This window comes from Schistocerca nitens, chromosome 12, assembly GCF_023898315.1.
Source record: "Schistocerca nitens isolate TAMUIC-IGC-003100 chromosome 12, iqSchNite1.1, whole genome shotgun sequence".
Lineage (NCBI taxonomy): Eukaryota > Metazoa > Arthropoda > Insecta > Orthoptera > Acrididae > Schistocerca > Schistocerca nitens.
The window spans coordinates 40,311,521-40,329,614 of NC_064625.1; the positions used below are offsets into that span (position 1 = coordinate 40,311,521).

An 18,094-nucleotide genomic window follows, 5' to 3' on the forward strand; every position below is an offset into this window, starting at 1 on the left:
CCACCCCGGGCGGCAGTATTGCTATAGCATTTTGAATTCTTGTATCGAATGTGTGTGCGTTGCAGGTTCGCGTGCCAGTAGGAGAACAATACCCACCTCCAGGATATTCTCGAGATGCGGCACCCTACGGAGGAGGGTGGGGCAGCCGTAGGGGTGGTGACGGCGGTGGGGGCGGTGGGGGCGGCGGGGGCCGCTGGCCCACCCTTCGGGACGACGCGGAGTGGGACGACGCGGGTTGGTTCTCTGCGGCGGCGGTGCGGCGCGCCTTCATCCGCAAGGTGTACTCCGTGCTGTCTCTCCAGCTGGCCCTCACCGTGGGCATCATCGCCCTCTTCGTGTTCGAGTGAGTGCCCACCAGCGCCACCTGCACAGTTAAGCCGCCCTCACACGTGGCCAGCTACCTAACGCTTAAACGCAACTGTGTGAGTTTTGTTACGTCACTTCCTGTTCCGCCACGAGTTGAGGAGTCATTTCGTCACGATCACAAATTAAATTCTACTATATTTCTTCAGTGTGACGTAATACATAATCTAGAACCAATAAGAAAAGAGAACGCTTTCTACATCGCAAGTTGAACTTTCGAGACACCATATTGTATTTGTCGTTTTCAGCTGAAACCCATGTTGTATATTGGTTGTATATGTTGTATATTGGTACTATACGTTGTAGTAAAAAAAATGAAATGAGCTTATGGCATTGATGGCCGGGAGGCCCCATCCGGGGAAGTTCGTCCGCCGAGTGTGAGTCTTATTTCAGTCGACGCCACTGGGCGACTCGCGTGCCGGTGATGAGGATCAAATGATTATGAGGGCAACACAACAGCCAGTCCACGAGCACAGAAAATCTCCAACCCGGCCGGGAATCGAACCCGGGCCCGCTGCATGGGAGGCAAACACGTTGCCATCCAGCTAAGCAGGTGGACGTTGTAATAAAATGATGGGAAACGTCATACTAACAGTTAAGAAATTTTCGAATTATAACTCACGTTTCGTGAAAGTATGCTGTTTTAAGGTTACGGCACACTGAAGATTCGTCAAACATACGTCTTTTTTGATGGGATTCGTGATAATTAAATGCAAGTTAATTACGCATTAAGTAAAGCAGTGATCAGCCCGAAGATAGTTCTGAATGACACAGTGCTTTCTAGGCATGGCTCTATTGGAGGTGTTTGGCTTTGCATCGACTTACGTAGTCAATTATATCGGGACTTACAGTTTTACGTAGATTTCGAGCCTCTGTGCAACTCGGTATTTCTCACATCAAATGACATCGCTAGTGGTGAAAGAAGTGATATGTAAGAGGTAAATATCTCAGGACTCACCAGGGATCGAAACCGAGACCTTAACATTAACAGCCCGGCACTTCACCACTCTTTTTCCTTTGATCTCATTTCGTTCGTTATTGATGACTGTATTTTTGTTCGGGACGGACGTCCCATGAAGCTGGTTCAAGTTCATCGTTGATCCGTTCACTCTTTTTTTTTGTTACAGAGGACAGCTAACCCTCTGGCCGAACACGCTGAGCTACCGTGCTGGTGACCGCTTAATTAGCAAGCCACAGAAAATTATCGCCGTTTAAATCCTTCAGGAAATCGTAACATAAAATACGAGTGTATTTCCTGTAGAAGTTCAGCGCAGCGCATTTGGTTGAGCCGCCAAGTTACGACACAGTGTCCATTGGGTTTGGATCTTACTGTAGCCTAATCTTTTTATTCTTCGTGTTTTCTAAAATGTTGAGGAACTTACTTACTAAATTAATAGAAATATTTTCAGTAATATTCGATGTTATGTAAATTCTAGGAATCCGCTCCGGCTTTGCATGGGCATTGCTAAGTAACTATGGCCTGACGGCTAGTCTGTAAAATACAGTGAGGAGCGAAATAATTCACGACACTGTCGTCCAGAGTTACGTCATACCTTGCTTTCGGGAGGAGTTTCCAAAGAACGAGTTAAGGCCTGAAGTTCTCGAGTCGTAGCAACTCTACCCTCACCACCTTTATTGAATTTTGAGACCGCTTAGTCCTGTGTTTTAGTCATTCCAGTATACTGAGGAACACTCGACCGTTTTCTAAGCATTTTTATTTGTAAACAAAATTAAATCAAAATGTAGAAAATAGGCACCCAAATCTTAAATAAACTCGTTTTTTCTAGCCAATAAGCCAAACATAAATAAAAAGTATCTATGGAACCAGAACAAAGCGAAATCAGTAAATTCGTATGTCCTAGCAAAGTAAATTCAATATGGTTTTGTGTTTGGAAAGAAGAGATTGTGGCGTTTAATAATGTTACTGACCTAAACTTCCCAAAATAGTTCTCTCACTGAGGTACAAAAATAACAGCGCTCTCTGTTGGTTCTTTGGTAAATTATGCCGCGATGATCACGTCACTGAGGTGAACATGCGAACTACTAACTTTAAATATAACTTTAAATCAAGATATCTTTTTTTTGTCATCCGATATTGATGAAATAAAGTATGTATATTGCCACAAGTCACAGTCAAGTTACTTGTGAAAAACACACGAAAATTCATCCAGCCGTTTTGAAGATTAGCTTGATCAGACAGGCAAACAGACGGAGACAGTTTAAAAAGCAATCTTAATGTATTCTCATCTGTAATCTAGTTTTTTGCAAATATTTTCAATATACAGACACGGTGACTTAGCAGTTTTATTATTAATATAGGTAAGTGTGTTCTATCTCAGAAGTGAGTTTATCTGATTACATTAAGTTTTATAAGCTGGTGTGCTAACTGGACTGGACATGGACCTTTCCTTTTTGTCTTCTAACGTGTTTATCGATATTGAAGCTTTTAGTCATGTATGCTAGAGACAGAACACCGTGACTAGGATGTGCAAAAGATAGCAAATGTCCGTTTTAATGCAGTTAATATAGGAATTTTACACTGAAGAGACACCGAAATTGGTAGACCTGCTTAATATTGTCTAGGGCCCCCACGGGCACCCAGAAGTGCCGCAACACGACATGGCAGGGACTCGACTAATGTCTGAATTAGTGCTGGACGGAATTGACACCATGAATCCTGCAGGGCTGTCCATAAATCCGAGGGGGCGAGGGGGTGGAGATCTCTTCTGAACAGCACGTTGAAATGCATCACAGATATAGCTCCGTAATGTTCATGTCTGGGGAATATGGTGGCCAGCGGAAGTGTTTAAACTCAGAATAGTGTTCCTGGAGGCACTCTGCAGCAATTCTGGACGTGTGGAGTGTCGGATTGTTCTGCTGGAATTGCCCAAGTCCGTCGGAATGCACAATGGACACGGATGGATGTAGGTGATCAGACAGAATGCTTAGTACATGCCATCTGTCAGAGTCGTATTTAGAAGTATCAGGGGTCCCACATCACTCCAACTGTACACGTCCCACACCATTACAGAACCTCCAGCAGCTTGAACAGTCCCCTGCTGACATGCAGGGTCCATGGATTCATGAGCTTGTCTCCATACCCTTAAGCGTCCATTCGCACGATACAATTTGAAACGGGACTCGTCCGTCCAGGCAACATGTTTCTGGTCATCAACAGCCCAATGTCGGTGCTGACGGGCTCGGGTGAGGTGTAAATCTTTCTGTCATGCAGTGATCAAAGGTACACGAGTGGGCCTTCGGCTCCGAAAGCCCATATCAATGATGTTTCGTCGAATGGTTCGCACACTGACACTTCTCGATGGCCCAGCATTCAAATCTGCAGCAATTTGCGGAAGGGTTACACTTCTATCACGTTGAACGATTCTCTTCAGGCGTCTTTGGTCCTGTTCTTGCAGGATCTTTTTCCGGCCGCAGCGATGTTGGAGATTTGATGTTTTACCGGATTCCTGATATTCACGGTACACTCGTGAAAGGGTCGTTCGGGAAAATCTCCTCTTCATCGCCACCTCGGATGTGCTGTGTCCTATCGCTCGTGCGCTGGCTATAACACCACGTTGAAACTTACTTAAATGCTGATAACCTGTCACAGTAACCGATCTAACAATTGCGACAGATACTTGTTGTCTTACATAGGCGTTGCCGACCGCAGAGCCGTATTTCTGCCCATTTACATATACCTGTATTTGAATATGCATGTCTGTATCAGTTTCTTTGGTCCTTCAGTGTATTACGGAACGACATTCGGCAGCATCATGTAGTTCAGTCCTGCACTGCAAGACAATAGTGGGGTAGCTAACGTTACTTTATTTGCCTTGTGGATGACTTGTGTAATGCAGAAAAATGTCTTAATGTGCATGCTGTTGGTAAGATTGCATGTAATTAAGTTTTCGCTACATGAGAATGTCCCCAGGAAAAACGAGTGATCTTAGGACAATATATACACAAATGAAATGGCGGACGAGGCATGATCTGAAGACGGGCATGATGGCCATAAAAAGTACCTGTCGCTGGTTGCGAACTCTATTAAACATTATTTAATGAGTAATTGGATAATAAGTATTTGCTTTCTGTAACCCAAAGTGTCAACGCTCACTCTTAAGTTCGTAAGGTGACCAACTAGCAATAAAAGAAACATCTATGCTTTCTTCTGTTGCAGGCCAAATGTGAAGCACTTCGTGACGACCAGTATGGAGATGTACATAGCCTCTTTGTAAGTACACAGCACTCTCAATGCCCTCGGTAAGTACAAGCTGCACACATGGTAGTGATCTTACGTTATACAGTGCAGTTCGAACTCATACCGAAAAAATTGGTGTCCTCATACAGGTTGCCTGAAACCACTCACATCCAGAAACCATATCCAACGATGCAATAAATTTCAAATCTAGACAGGACTGCAATCCTTCATGTGTTTACCTCCATTTGAGCTACCGTTTCAGGGTAATTTTCGTTCACTTTTCCTGTTAAATATGATAACAAGTAGACAAGCCAGGCGGACGACTCTGTCGCCAACATCTACGTCTACATAATCTACAAGACAATCTACAGCGTATGGCATAGGTTACATTGCGCCAATATTATTCAGGATGCTAAAAACAATATCCCATATTTTTAGAGTTGGTAATATGGACCAAAACAAGGAAAAAATGTCCAGCAAACATGGGTTCTAAAATGCATACCTTAAGAGCTATGAGCACTTCTTCATCCTCGATGTTGGCACAGTAAAACACGTCCGTTCTACCTCAAGCTCTTTGCTATTACGATCGGCCTACAGAATGAATAGAACAGAAGTTGTGGTGTCACCGCCAGACATCACACTTGCTAGGTGGTAGCCTTTAAATCGGCCGCGGTCCGTTAGTATACGTCGGACCCGCGTGTCGCCACTATCAGTGATTGCAGACCGAGCGCCGCCACACGGCAGGTCTAGAGAGACTTCCTACCACTCGCCCTAGTTGTACAACCGACTTTGCTAGCGATGGTTCACTGACAAAATACACTCTCATTTGCCGAGACGATAGTTATCATAGCCTTCAGCTACGTCATATGCTACGACTTAGCAAGGCGCCATTATCAGTTGCTATTGATATTGTAAAGAATGTACAGACAAGAGCTACGTTCAACATTAATGGATTAAAGTTAAGTATTCCACCAAGTACCACCTTTTTTCTGAAGTCTGAATTCCTTGTCCTGTTCCAGACCTCATGCCAGCCTGCGTGAGCTTAAACGCGTGCCTTTCGGCTTCCTCCAAACTCCGTGTGTTGGCTCCTGCCGATCCACAACAGAAGTGAACACATCATTCTATTACTGTGAAACGGCAGAGCTTTTAATGTAATCTGCCCGTTATTACGTACGCCCTGCACTTGTCAGCCATCGCTAAAAGAGCTACTGAATATGATGTCCATTCATAGCAAGCCATCCTTCTGTCCGACGTCTTAAGGAATCACGCACTCTCTGAAAAACTCTGGTTAAGGATGCGATGGCAGGTACTGATGACGGGTTCCTATAATATTTGTAAGTCATTATTGGTGCTTGCGTACACCAAAGAGCTGAAACGTCCTCACAACCAAAGATCCAAGGAAATAAGATCAGGTGAAAGAGCTGGCCAGTAATCTCCCAGACAAATCCACTGCCCATTAAATGTCAGTGTCAGATGTTTTCGGACATTTCAGGGAAATGGGTAGGTGCGCCATTATGCTCAAACCACATCTCCAGCTGTCATTGGAATGGAACCTACTCTAGCAGGACAGGCAAGCAGTTTGATTTGAACTGGCGATACCTTGCACCCGTCTACCTGTTTGATGTATGTTGGCTGCTAGTAGTCTGTCGTCAAGAATGCCTACTCTTACATTAATCGAAAATCGTCGCTGATGCCTTGCTTCTTCAACTGCGTGCGGATTTGCACCAGCTCATGCATGTTTGTTATGAAAATTGACAGGCCCACATCATGTGAAACCAGCGTCGTCTACAAACAGTACAATATACGTGTTGCGAAGAATGGATCTTCACCTCGTCTTTCCAATAACCATTGGGAGAACTGCAGTCTGGTATCTTGTAGCCGAAGGGCTTGGACACGCTGTATGGTATGGCAAATGTTCATGCAGGATCGCCCAGACTAGAGGATGGTTGACCCCGGTAGATACTGAAATTCCATGTACATTAGTTCCAGGATATTCTTCCACTCACCGCAATAACGACTCCGCCACAACAGGAGTAGGACTGGTGCGAAGTCTGCCACGATCTGCCGTTGCTGAAATTACGGAGCCAGAGTCTGCTAGTCGCCGGAAAGGACGACTGAGTGTTTGTGCAGGTGGTAACCTGCGTTATGGATATTTTTCAGGATATAGTACACAGTCTCGACGTTTTCCTCCATTTTCCAGACCATAACAGCAATTATTTCCCGTGAAGTACACTGACGAAAAAAAAAAAAAAAAACGCGACACCAATGCAAAGCAATGAAATTTCGGGAATACATTTGTCTGGGTATCATATTTAAGTGAGTAACATTGAAATGTATCAGGTTGATGTAAACGCGAGATAAGCCATTGCAAATGTGATGCGCTGGTACATCAATAACCGGTGAAATCGCCAGAATGTTGAACGCAAGCAAGCAGACGTGCACGCCTTGTGTTGTGCAAGTGTAGGATGTCAGTTTGTGGGATGGGGTTCCGTGTCCTTTTGCGCCTGGTCGGTCTGTACAGAGACGATTAATGCTGCATGTGGATGACGCTGGAGTTGTCGTTCTATATGTGCCCGGTTGGAAATAGATCTGGTGATCGAGCAGGCCACGCCAACATTCGACACTCTGTAGAGTATATTGAGTTGCAGCAGCGGTATACGGGCAAGCGGTCCTCTGTTGAAAACCACTCCCTGAAATGGTAGCACGACAGATCGAATCACCAGACTGACGTACAAATCTGCAGTCGTGTGCGTGGGACAATCGCGAGAGCGTTTCTGCTACCATACGAAATCACACCTCAGACCATAACTCCACATGTAGGTTCAGCGTGTCCAGCAGGCCCTCAACTGGTCTCCTCATAACCAATAAACGGCCGTCATTGGCACCGAGGCAGAACCGTCTTTCATCAGAAAACACAACAGACCTCAACCCAGCCCTTCAATGAGCTCGCTTCACACCACTGAAGTCGCAAATGGTGGTGGTTTGGGGTCAGTAGAATGCACGCTACAGAGCGTCTGGCTCGAAGCTGCCCTGAACAAATTTGTAACAACCCTGGGTTCGGAGTGGGGCAGTGGTCGGGTGGGTGGACCCTTGTGGCCTGTTGTGGGTTTGTGAGCTACTGACGGCTACGGCGGGACGAAACCTCTCCGCCGTTTCTAGGTCCCTGGTTCAATACACACACTCACACACACACACACACACACTCACACACACACACACACACACACAAACAAACAAACAAACAATACACACGACAGATATGTAACAGTTCGTAGTGTCAGTGTGGTTCCAACTGCTGCTCAGACTGCTGCTGCAGATGCAGTACGCTGCGCCAGACCCGTATACCGAACACGGTGGTCTTCCCTCTCGGTAGTGTCACGCGCCCGTCCGGAGCCCCGTCTTCTTGCGATCGCATATCTCGTGACCAGCGCGGTGGCTAGCGTCCTGCCAGGTTTTGTGCAATATCGGAGAAGGAACATCCAGCTACATCTACATCTACATTTATACTCCGCAAGCCACCCAACGGTGTGTGGCGGAGGGCACTTTACGTGCCCCTGTCATTACCTCCCTTTCCTGTTCCAGTCGCGTATGGTTCGCGAGAAGAACGACTGCCGGAAAGCCTCCGTGCGCGCTCGAATCTCTCTAATTTTACATTCGTGACCTCCTCGGGAGAAATAAGTAGGGGGAAGCAATATATTCGATACCTCATCCAGAAACGCACCCTCTCGAAACTTGGACAGCAAGCAACACCGCGATGCAGAGTGCCTCTCTTGCAGAGTTTGCCACTTGAGTTTGCTAAACATTTCCGTAACGCTATCACGCTTACCAAATAACCCTGTGACGAAACGCGCCGCTCTTCTTTGGATCTTCTCTATCTCCTCTGTCACCCGACCAGGCACGGATCGCACACTGATGAGCAATACTCAAGTATAGGTCGAACGAGTGTTTTGCAAGCCACCTCCTTTGTTAATGGACTACATTTTCTAAGGACTCTCCCAATGAATCTCAACCTGGCACCCGCCTTACCAACAATTAATTTTATATGATCATTCCACTTCAAATCGTTCCGTACGCATACTCCCAGATATTTTACAGAAGTAACTGCTACCAGTGTTTGTTCCGCTATCACATGATCATACAATAAACGATCCTTCTTTCTAGTAGCCCTGTTACACGACCTCGTTCAAACTCAGTGAGGTGCTGATAAAGGCGTCTTTCTGGCCTTAAAGACATTCTGACCAACGTCAACCCACCACGTCTCATCTCAAAGGTAACTAATGTTCACGTTCGTTACAGCGTTTATTTAAAGCAAACTTAATTTGCATCCTCATAATGTATAAGAAGTTTAGTTACACTGGTAAATGCAAAGATGAAACTATAATTTAAAAGCATTCCACAAGCTTACCGAAACTCAAACTGGCTCGATTACAAGTAACGTATGTGCTGCACTTACGCATGATTGTGGATACGATTTACAGTAACAAGACAAGTAGATGATTGCTGCTGCATCTACCGACAATAACAGAGGAATGTGTTCTCGTTTGGTTACTGCATTGTGTACGTCGTTTCTAATAGCAGAGAGCTTGCTGTAAAGAGATACGTTTCACAGTGGGGAAAATGAAAAAAAACTCTCAATAGCTCTTAAGGTATGCATTTAGAGCCATACTTTCTGGACATTTTTGGCTTGTTTTGGTCCACACCTCTCAAAATATGGAATGCGATTTTTACACCCTATAGATTTGGTGTCCTATTCCTTCAGCGTTTTGAGCGATGGAAATTGTCGGTCTGTATGTCTCTTTCCGAGCCTTATCTTATTCTCTTGCTAGGTCTGCGAGACGTACTCTGAGATCACAAAAGTCATGAGATACCTATTTACATCGTGTCGGACCTCTTATTGCCCGGCGTAGCGCACCAACTCGACGTGGCATGGACTCAACACGTCGTTGGAAGTCCGCTGCAGAAATATTGAACCATCCTGCCCCTATAGCTGTCCATAATTGCGAAAGTGTTACCAGTGCAGAATTTTGTGCACGAACCGATCTCTCGATTATGTGCCATAAGTTTTCGATGCAATTCACGGCGGGCGATCTGAGTGGCCAAATCATTCGCTCGAGTTGTCCAGAATATTCTTCAAACCTGTGGTGAGCAACTGTGGCCCAGTGACATAATATCGTTGTTTTGAAACAAGAAGTCCATGAGTGCCTGCAAATGGTCTCCAACTAGCTGGACATAACCATTACCAGTGAATGATCGATTCACTTGGATCAGAGGATCCAGTCCATTCAGTATGCACACAGCCCACATCATTATGGAGCCAGCACCATTTTGCCTTGTTGACAATTTGGGCCCACGGTTTAGTCGGTCCTGCGCTACCCTCGAACCCTGCCGTCAGCTCTTATCAACTGAAACTGCGAATCATATGACCAGCTCACGGTTTTGCAGTCGTACGGGGGTCGAACCGACATGGTCACGAGCCCAGGAGAGGTGAGAGGTAGCGTCGTGCACTTGGCAGAGGCACTCACGCTTGTCGTCTGCTGCCATAGGCCACTTCCGTGTGCGTGGCCAAGGAACTGGCCTGTTCGTTTGGAATGCCACTGAATACACAACAAGTTCATCTCTGGTTCGTGTAGTCATTACATTTCTGATATTCTGAGGCCCTTAGCTATCTCATATCTCTGACCTGTCGGTGATGTTATCTTTCAGTAAGATAAAACAAGACAGCGTGTTCCCCGTGCTTTGCTGACCTACCTCGATATGTAGGATGTCCAACTGTTGCCCTTACGAGCAAGTTCTCCAAATCTTCGACGCACTGAAAACGTCTGGTCACTGGTTGCCGACTGACCAGCCCCTGAGACTGAAGGATTTTGGCGAAGAGGTAAAGCAGCAGGACGTGGTGTACCCACATCTCCCATTCAAGCTCAGTTCTTCGCGTTGGTCAGACTTTCCAGAGCCACTACTGTTGTTAGAGGTGGCAGCACTCGGCTCTACATTTCGCACCGTGTAGAATGCTCTGAAAAAAATGCAACTTCCTGAAGGACTGCGTTCAGTAGCACCATAAGTGCATACTGTACAGTCGTAGGGTTAGCGATTCCTTTGTCAGAGTGATCGGCTACCAGATGTCGCTCAGTAAGCCTGTCTATGCATCTTCTGGTTTGACTATGGGCTTTGACTATGACCGTGCAGAGTTTAAAGGTGAACAGTGTTTGCAACATCCATTCCTTGTGTGGCGATTGCACACTCTAACCTTGTATACCAGTAACACAACCAGTTTGCAGTTGCAACTCTTCTCTACACATACACATGAATTCATCAGCAGTAATAATCAATTAACAACATTTGCATATCAAAGCCCTAGCCACAATTAGCCGGCCGTGGTGGCCGAGCGGCTGTAGGCACTACAGTCTGGAACCGTGTGACCGCTACGGTCGCAGGTTCGAACCCTGCCTCGGGCATGGATGTGTGTCGTGTCCTTAGGTTAGTTAGGTTTAAGTGGTTCTAGGTTCTACGCGACTGATGACCTTAGAAGTTAAGTCCCATAGTGCTCAGAGCCATTTGAACCAAGCCAACCTATCCACAATTAGTATTTACAATATTAACCGTCACACTTGTGACAACGGCCTCTTTACGTGCCGGTAACAACAACCAAAATAATAGATGAAATAGATAACCACAAGTCTACAATGTCGGCTATCGTCTTTCTCATTCAGTTTTACACTTACTGAAAAGGTAAAATTAATTTAATGCTATCTGACCTGAAGGGTACTATTAATTCTTCTGTTTACACTTAGCATTCCACTATACTCAACGTCCGGAAGATTCTGGACTTTATGCAAGCCTAAGGCAAAACGTCAATTTGATGAACATGTGATGGACGCGAGCAGGCGTTAATCTATTACTATTTCACAAAGACACGACCCAAAGGGTGAACTTATACTCAACTTTGGGCAGTAGGAAATCTTCTGCCTAAAACAAACCTCTCGTTGAATGGAATAGAGAAATCGCGCGTTAACGGGTTCCGCACGGCCCTGAGTCAAATCCTGAGATTTCCGTCACACTGCAAGCTCGCGGGACGAGGTTTGTTCCCTTTGACCACTATACATGTTTCTGAAAACAGGAAAACATAAGCGGCAGACACACTGTAGTATATACAAGTTACACAAATATATATATATATATATATATATATATATATATATATATATATATATATATATATATATATATATATATATATATACACTCCTGGAAATTGAAATAAGAACACCGTGAATTCATTGTCCCAGGAAGGGGCAACTTTATTGACACATTCCTGGGGTCAGATACATCACATGATCACACTGACAGAACCACAGGCACATAGACACAGGCAACAGAGCATGCACAATGTCGGCACTAGTACAGTGTATATCCACCTTTCGCAGCAATGCAGGCTGCTATTCTCCCATGGAGACGATCGTAGAGATGCTGGATGTCGTCCTGTGGAACGGCTTGCCATGCCATTTCCACCTGGCGCCTCAGTTGGACCAGCGTTCGTGCTGGACGTGCAGACCGCGTGAGACGACGCTTCATCCAGTCCCAAACATGCTCAATGGGGGACAGATCCGGAGATCTTGCTGGCCAGGGTAGTTGACTTACACCTTCTAGAGCACGTTGGGTGGCACGGGATACATGCGGACGTGCATTGTCCTGTTGGAACAGCAAGTTCCCTTGCCGGTCTAGGAATGGTAGAACGATGGGTTCGATGACGGTTTGGATGTACCGTGCACTATTCAGTGTCCCCTCGACGATCACCAGTGGTGTACGGCCAGTGTAGGAGATCGCTCCCCACACCATGATGCCGGGTGTTGGCCCTGTGTGCCTCGGTCGTATGCAGTCCTGATTGTGGCGCTCACCTGCACGGCGCCAAACACGCATACGACCGTCATTGGCACCAAGGAGGAAGCGACTCTCATCGCTGAAGACGACACGTCTCCATTCGTCCCTCCATTCACGCCTGTCGCGACACCACTGGAGGCGGGCTGCACGATGTTGGGGCGTGAGCGGAAGACGGCCTAACGGTGTGCGGGACCGTAGCCCAGCTTCATGGAGACGGTTGCGAATGGTCCTCGCCGATACCCCAGGAGCAACAGTGTCCCTAATTTGCTGGGAAGTGGCGGTGCGGTCCCCTACGGCACTGCGTAGGATCCTACGGTCTTGGCGTGCATCCGTGCGTCGCTGCGGTCCGGTCCCAGGTCGACGGGCACGTGCACCTTCCGCCGACCACTGGCGACAACATCGATGTACTGTGGAGACCTCACGCCCCACGTGTTGAGCAATTCGGCGGTACGTCCAGCCGGCCTCCCGCATGCCCACTATACGCCCTCGCTCAAAGTCCGTCAACTGCACATACGGTTCACGTCCACGCTGTCGCGGCATGCTACCAGTGTTAAAGACTGCGATGGAGCTCCGTATGCCACGGCAAACTGGCTGACACTGACGGCGGCGGTGCACAAATGCTGCGCAGCTAGCGCCATTCGACGGCCAACACCGCGGTTCCTGGTGTGTCCGCTGTGCCGTGCGTGTGATCATTGCTTGTACAGCCCTCTCGCAGTGTCCGGAGCAAGTATGGTGGGTCTGACACACCGGTGTCAATGTGTTCTTTTTTCCATTTCCAGGAGTGTATATAAAGAAGCAATACCTAAATATAAACATATTATAAGTTAACCAATGAACAGAATTAAGGAGCTTAGTTTCCTTTGATCCAAAAATAAAAAAAAAACTAGATACTACGTGAAAAGATGTGTCAGTCCACACCCAATGACTTAAGGTCCACCTTACAAGATAATCTGTCTTTGCTGAATGGCTGACACCACATAAATCAAACGTGCGGTACCTAACGTGACAATCAACCTTCAGATAGGTATTTGAAATTGCAATAGAAAACTATTGTCACTTCAGTAGGTCGCTAATGCAATAAGCACGGCCCCTATGGCCACAAACCAAAATACACACGGCTTCTATCCGACCATAAAACACAATGTGTCCTACATTTATCGTGGCCACTTGCCTTCCATACACACAAGAAATTATTATGAAACAACAACTACCACTAATTCATAAAACCAGAAAATTCTAAATCTATAACTAAATTAAGAAATGACGTTCAAGCGAACCAGCTACCTTCAGCGTGCCACTAAGCACCAAATCAAAACTTACAAATGCGAGGCGCTATTTCTAGCCACTTTAGTAACATAATTTCATGGCCGTTCCAGAGCATAACTCGCCTCGCCACCACTGCAGTAAATGTTTTGCTGGCCACTAGCACGAGCAACTGCAGCAGTCAACAGTCCTTAAGTACACAATAATATTCACTATATATAGAAGGAGCAACCCACCACGAAAGCTTGCCGATTAATTTTTTCATCTTCATGTGAAATTCACACGCCATCCATCCATATAGCTCTCGAGGTATTAGCACATCCTGGTCGCCACTGGCCAGCCGTGTCAATACAGCTTTAATACTTTCCGGCAGCGGCCCATGCTTCTCGTTGCTCCAACTCAACTCTTCCTCACGGCATACGGCCGTGCCACGTGACATGGTATCGCCAACTCCTCACAACGACAACACCGAAAGCACGTCACGTCACAGACTGACTCGGCTCATGGGCGGACCCGCTCTCCTCGACTTGCGCACGCGCGCCACCATAAATAGCCTGCCTCAAAGACACAAAGAGAACAAGTCGCAGGGACAACGATCAAAGATGGAAGTGAGAATCGATATCACCTGGCGCCAGAAACCCACCGGCTCAATTCCAAAGTACAATCGTGCTCCACCGACAAGTATTCCTGTTGAACAGCTTCAGCCATTCGAACGGGGTCGCGTTGTGAGCCGGCAGAAATCTGGATGGACGTATCAATTGATTCCCGCACATGTTTGTCACAATGAATCGGTGCTGTGTCACTGCTTCCAACAGTGGTCTGGGCAACATTCTCAGACATGTGAACCAGATTCCGGACATCCGCGTAGTATATTTGCACGTTAAGATCGACGCATTTTGCGAACTGCAGTGCTCGACCGAGCATCATCCGAGGAAGAAATCCGGGCACATGTTGCACCTGTTGTCAGCAGGGACCATTGGGAACCGTCTGCTTGTAGCAGGGCTAAGGTCGCGTGGCTGCCCTAGTATCGTAAAAGAGTTGACTGTAGAATGGAATGGCGTTCTGTTGTCTTCGGTGATGAGCCTCGATTCTGTCTGTAGGCGAACGATGGACGTACGCTTGTACGGCGTAGACCTGATGTGCTGCCAATTCCAGGGTCCATTCGCCCGCTACACGCAGGTCCCACCACAGGTGTCATAGTGTGGGGAGCCACCAGTCACAACATTCGGTCGAATTTGGTGGTTCTGCAGGGTAAAGTAAGCAGTGTCCGCAACATTGCACGGTCGGCTATCACAATGCTACTACCATTTCAAGATGATGTGCGTTTTCAGTAGGACAATGCCCGCCCACATACGGCTGCTCAGGCACAGCGTGCTCTTCGTGGTGTACAACAACTACCCTGGCCAGCAAGATCACCAAATGTCAAGCCAACTGAGCACGGCTGAGGTATGATGAAGTGGAACTTACTCTTTCTCTATGACCGGCAAGAACAATAGACGAACTGACAAAAAAAGGGTGTACGATGCTTGGGACGGTATATCGCAGGATGTCAGTCGGCACTTTTGTGGTCGTTTGCATGCGTGAATACGCGTCTGCGTAGCCGCCAGAGGGGGCTGCACTGTACAGTGATGCAACACTTTGGTCACCCTACACTGTGGCTCGTGTATCTCAGTTGGTCTGAATTTGTTACCACGTACTCCAACTAAGAACTACCTATCAATTAAGTTCTCAATAAAATGACTGTCGTTGAGGGTGCGGCATTTTTTCCCGGCAGTGTTTATCCGCAAATCAGCTATAAATTTTATCATGTTGGCTATTCTTTCTACTGCATTTTCGTTCACAATGAGTACAATATCTTTATATTCTATCGTTCGTGGTGTTGCAGTCTTACAGGCCAGCAGTGCACATCAGCTATCGTGTGTTGACGTTGCAGATTAGCTGGTGTGTTGTGGCGTGTTGCAGTGTGGGCTTCATGGTGACCTACCTGGTACTGGTGTGCTGTGGGGACGTACGCAGGCGGCACCCCTGCAACCTCATCCTCCTCTTCATCTTCGTAAGTACCGCCACTAGCCTCGTCGACATTTTGTGCACTGTTGTAGTCGGAGTTACGAACGAAGACGGTCGAGTTTAGGCTCATTCTGCGCAGCTGGCGCCACACATTCTCCGACAGCCAATCGGCGTTCAGTAGTTTTCTGCATGCTCTGCTGCAAACGTCTCAGCCAATGCGGGCGATACTTCAAACCGTACACCTTTAGTAGGCCATTAAAATAACATAATGTGGAAGTAGTCAGGTGCACTACTCTAGCAATTCCGAGAAAATCTCAAGAAAAGTTTTGCGCGTCTGTTATGTAAATCATGCCTCTGGGCAAAAGTGCCGTCCGTAAGAATTGATTATGGTCACGTCGTTAGCGTTCGCGCCAGCGAAGATAGTCATGGACGTATTCACGGTTAGAATCCCGCTGACACATATTTTTAATTCATATATTTTCATCACTGGTGTGATATTTGAGAGGTAATAAATGAAAGAAACTCGCATGCATTTTCATGAAGTTGTAGTGAATTTCATATGTTATTGGACTATTACCTTGTAAGGGATCCGTGATCCCACGAACATAGATGCTAGTATCAGACCCCAGGTCGATAGCAGAGAGGAGTCGATTGTCGAGCGCTGCAGGAGGCAGTGAGACTAGTGTCGAGTGAGAGTAATACTAGAGAGACGGGCAAGAATGGCGGTCGAGTGAGTTGCAAACGGTAAATTCACCGGAGTATGACAAATGAGCGCGTCCCCCTGATCGTCGTGGGGCTGACCCTCATCGATACCGATTCGCGAGCGATGTAAAACCAAAAGTGACAAGTGCCGAATTACGTGTTTCGCGTCAACCGCGTCGGCCAGCAACAACCGTGGATTGCAGTGAGGATTGTTGTGAATGTTAACCATCAGCATTGCGTGTGACGAAGTACTTAAAATCAGCAACCAATAAAATATATAACCGTAATTAAACGTGTAAGGCGAAGGTAGCAACTGCCTTAGAATTTGTGTGTGTTAGTAGAAAATACATATCAGTTTGTACATCGCAACCTTTATGGTCTTTATTAATAGACAAACTTTCAATCATTAACTATTCCGTCTCAGAACAGCTGCACTCGGTTGAAATACCCCCGAAACCACAGCAGAAAAACCGATAGCCTTTCATCCATTAAGCACACGGTCATATAATTATAATAATTAATTGTTTGGCGGCTTCGGTAACCACGCAAAACCCAATAGCCGGCCGCGGTGGCCGTGCGGTTCTGGCGCTGCAGTCCGGAACCACGGGACTGCTACGGTCGCAGGTTCGAATCCTGCCTCGGGCATGGGTGTGTGTGATGTCCTTAGGTTAGTTAGGTTTAAGTAGTTCTAAGTTCTAGGGGACTTATGACCTAAGATGTTGAGTCCCATAGTGCTCAGAGCCATTTGAACCATTTTGAACCCAATAAAGGATTTAACGGGGGTGTTTCAACTTTCTGTAATTAAATTTCCAGATGAGGGACAGGCTTGGAAAGCCGAAGTCAAACCTCGATAAATAATGATGCGAATGACGTTACTCACAATCAGTAATATAGTAAGTCACAGTGTGCCAGACCAAAAGAGTAATGTAGAATTACTCGTGGCATGTGCTCTCGACGTCATACGCTGCAGGATGTTATTTGTCGTCCGCAGCTCGTGGTCGTGCGGTAGCGTTCTCGCTTCCCACGCCCGGCTTCCCGGGTTCGATTCCCGGCGGGGTCAGGGATTTTCTCTGCCTCGTGATGACTGGGTGTTGTGTGATGTCCTTAGGTTAGTTACGTTTAAGTAGTTCTAAGTTCTAGGGGACTGATGACCATAGATGTTAAGTCCCATAGTGCTCAGAGCCATTTTTTTTTTTTATTTGTCATACAGACATGGAGAACGTAAATTGAAACTTCATACAAATACACGTTCCTTATTTTTAATTACATAACTTCTCAAGTGTCATATAAATTAAATAATGAGGCCAGTGACGAATAAAAATATACAGTAGATCAAAAACTAAGTGACGGCGGGACTTGGACCGTCACCTCATCCACAACCTTCTTACCATGTGCGAACGCTAACCACATGACCATTGCGGTTGGCACCTTTGCACAGATACACGATTTACATAATAGACGCCTAAAACTTCTTTCGCGGTTTTCTCTGAATTCCCAGAGTAGTGCACCTTACTACTTTCACATTATGTTGTTTTAATGGCCTACTAAAGGTGTACAAAGTCTGAAGTAAATCCGTGACCCCAACATCGTGGCCTCCCCTTTTTGGATTGGGTATGCGCCTTCTTCAGTTGCGAAGCAGAAAACGGTGGAACAGATATTGCCAGTCGTCAGTAATGCATTGCACAA

The 18,094-nt window shown here is 46.5% G+C and overlaps 1 protein-coding gene across 1 annotated transcript in view; it reads left to right on the forward strand.

The window, feature by feature from the left end:
• LOC126214894 (protein lifeguard 3-like) overlaps nucleotides 1-18,094 on the forward strand; it is a 116,390-nt gene that overhangs the window by 35,125 nt on the left and 63,171 nt on the right. Inside the window, exons 3-4 of the mRNA XM_049941538.1 lie at nucleotides 66-343; nucleotides 15,662-15,752. Coding sequence (XP_049797495.1) covers nucleotides 66-343; nucleotides 15,662-15,752 — 369 coding nt within the window. The remainder of the gene's footprint in view (nucleotides 1-65; nucleotides 344-15,661; nucleotides 15,753-18,094) is intronic.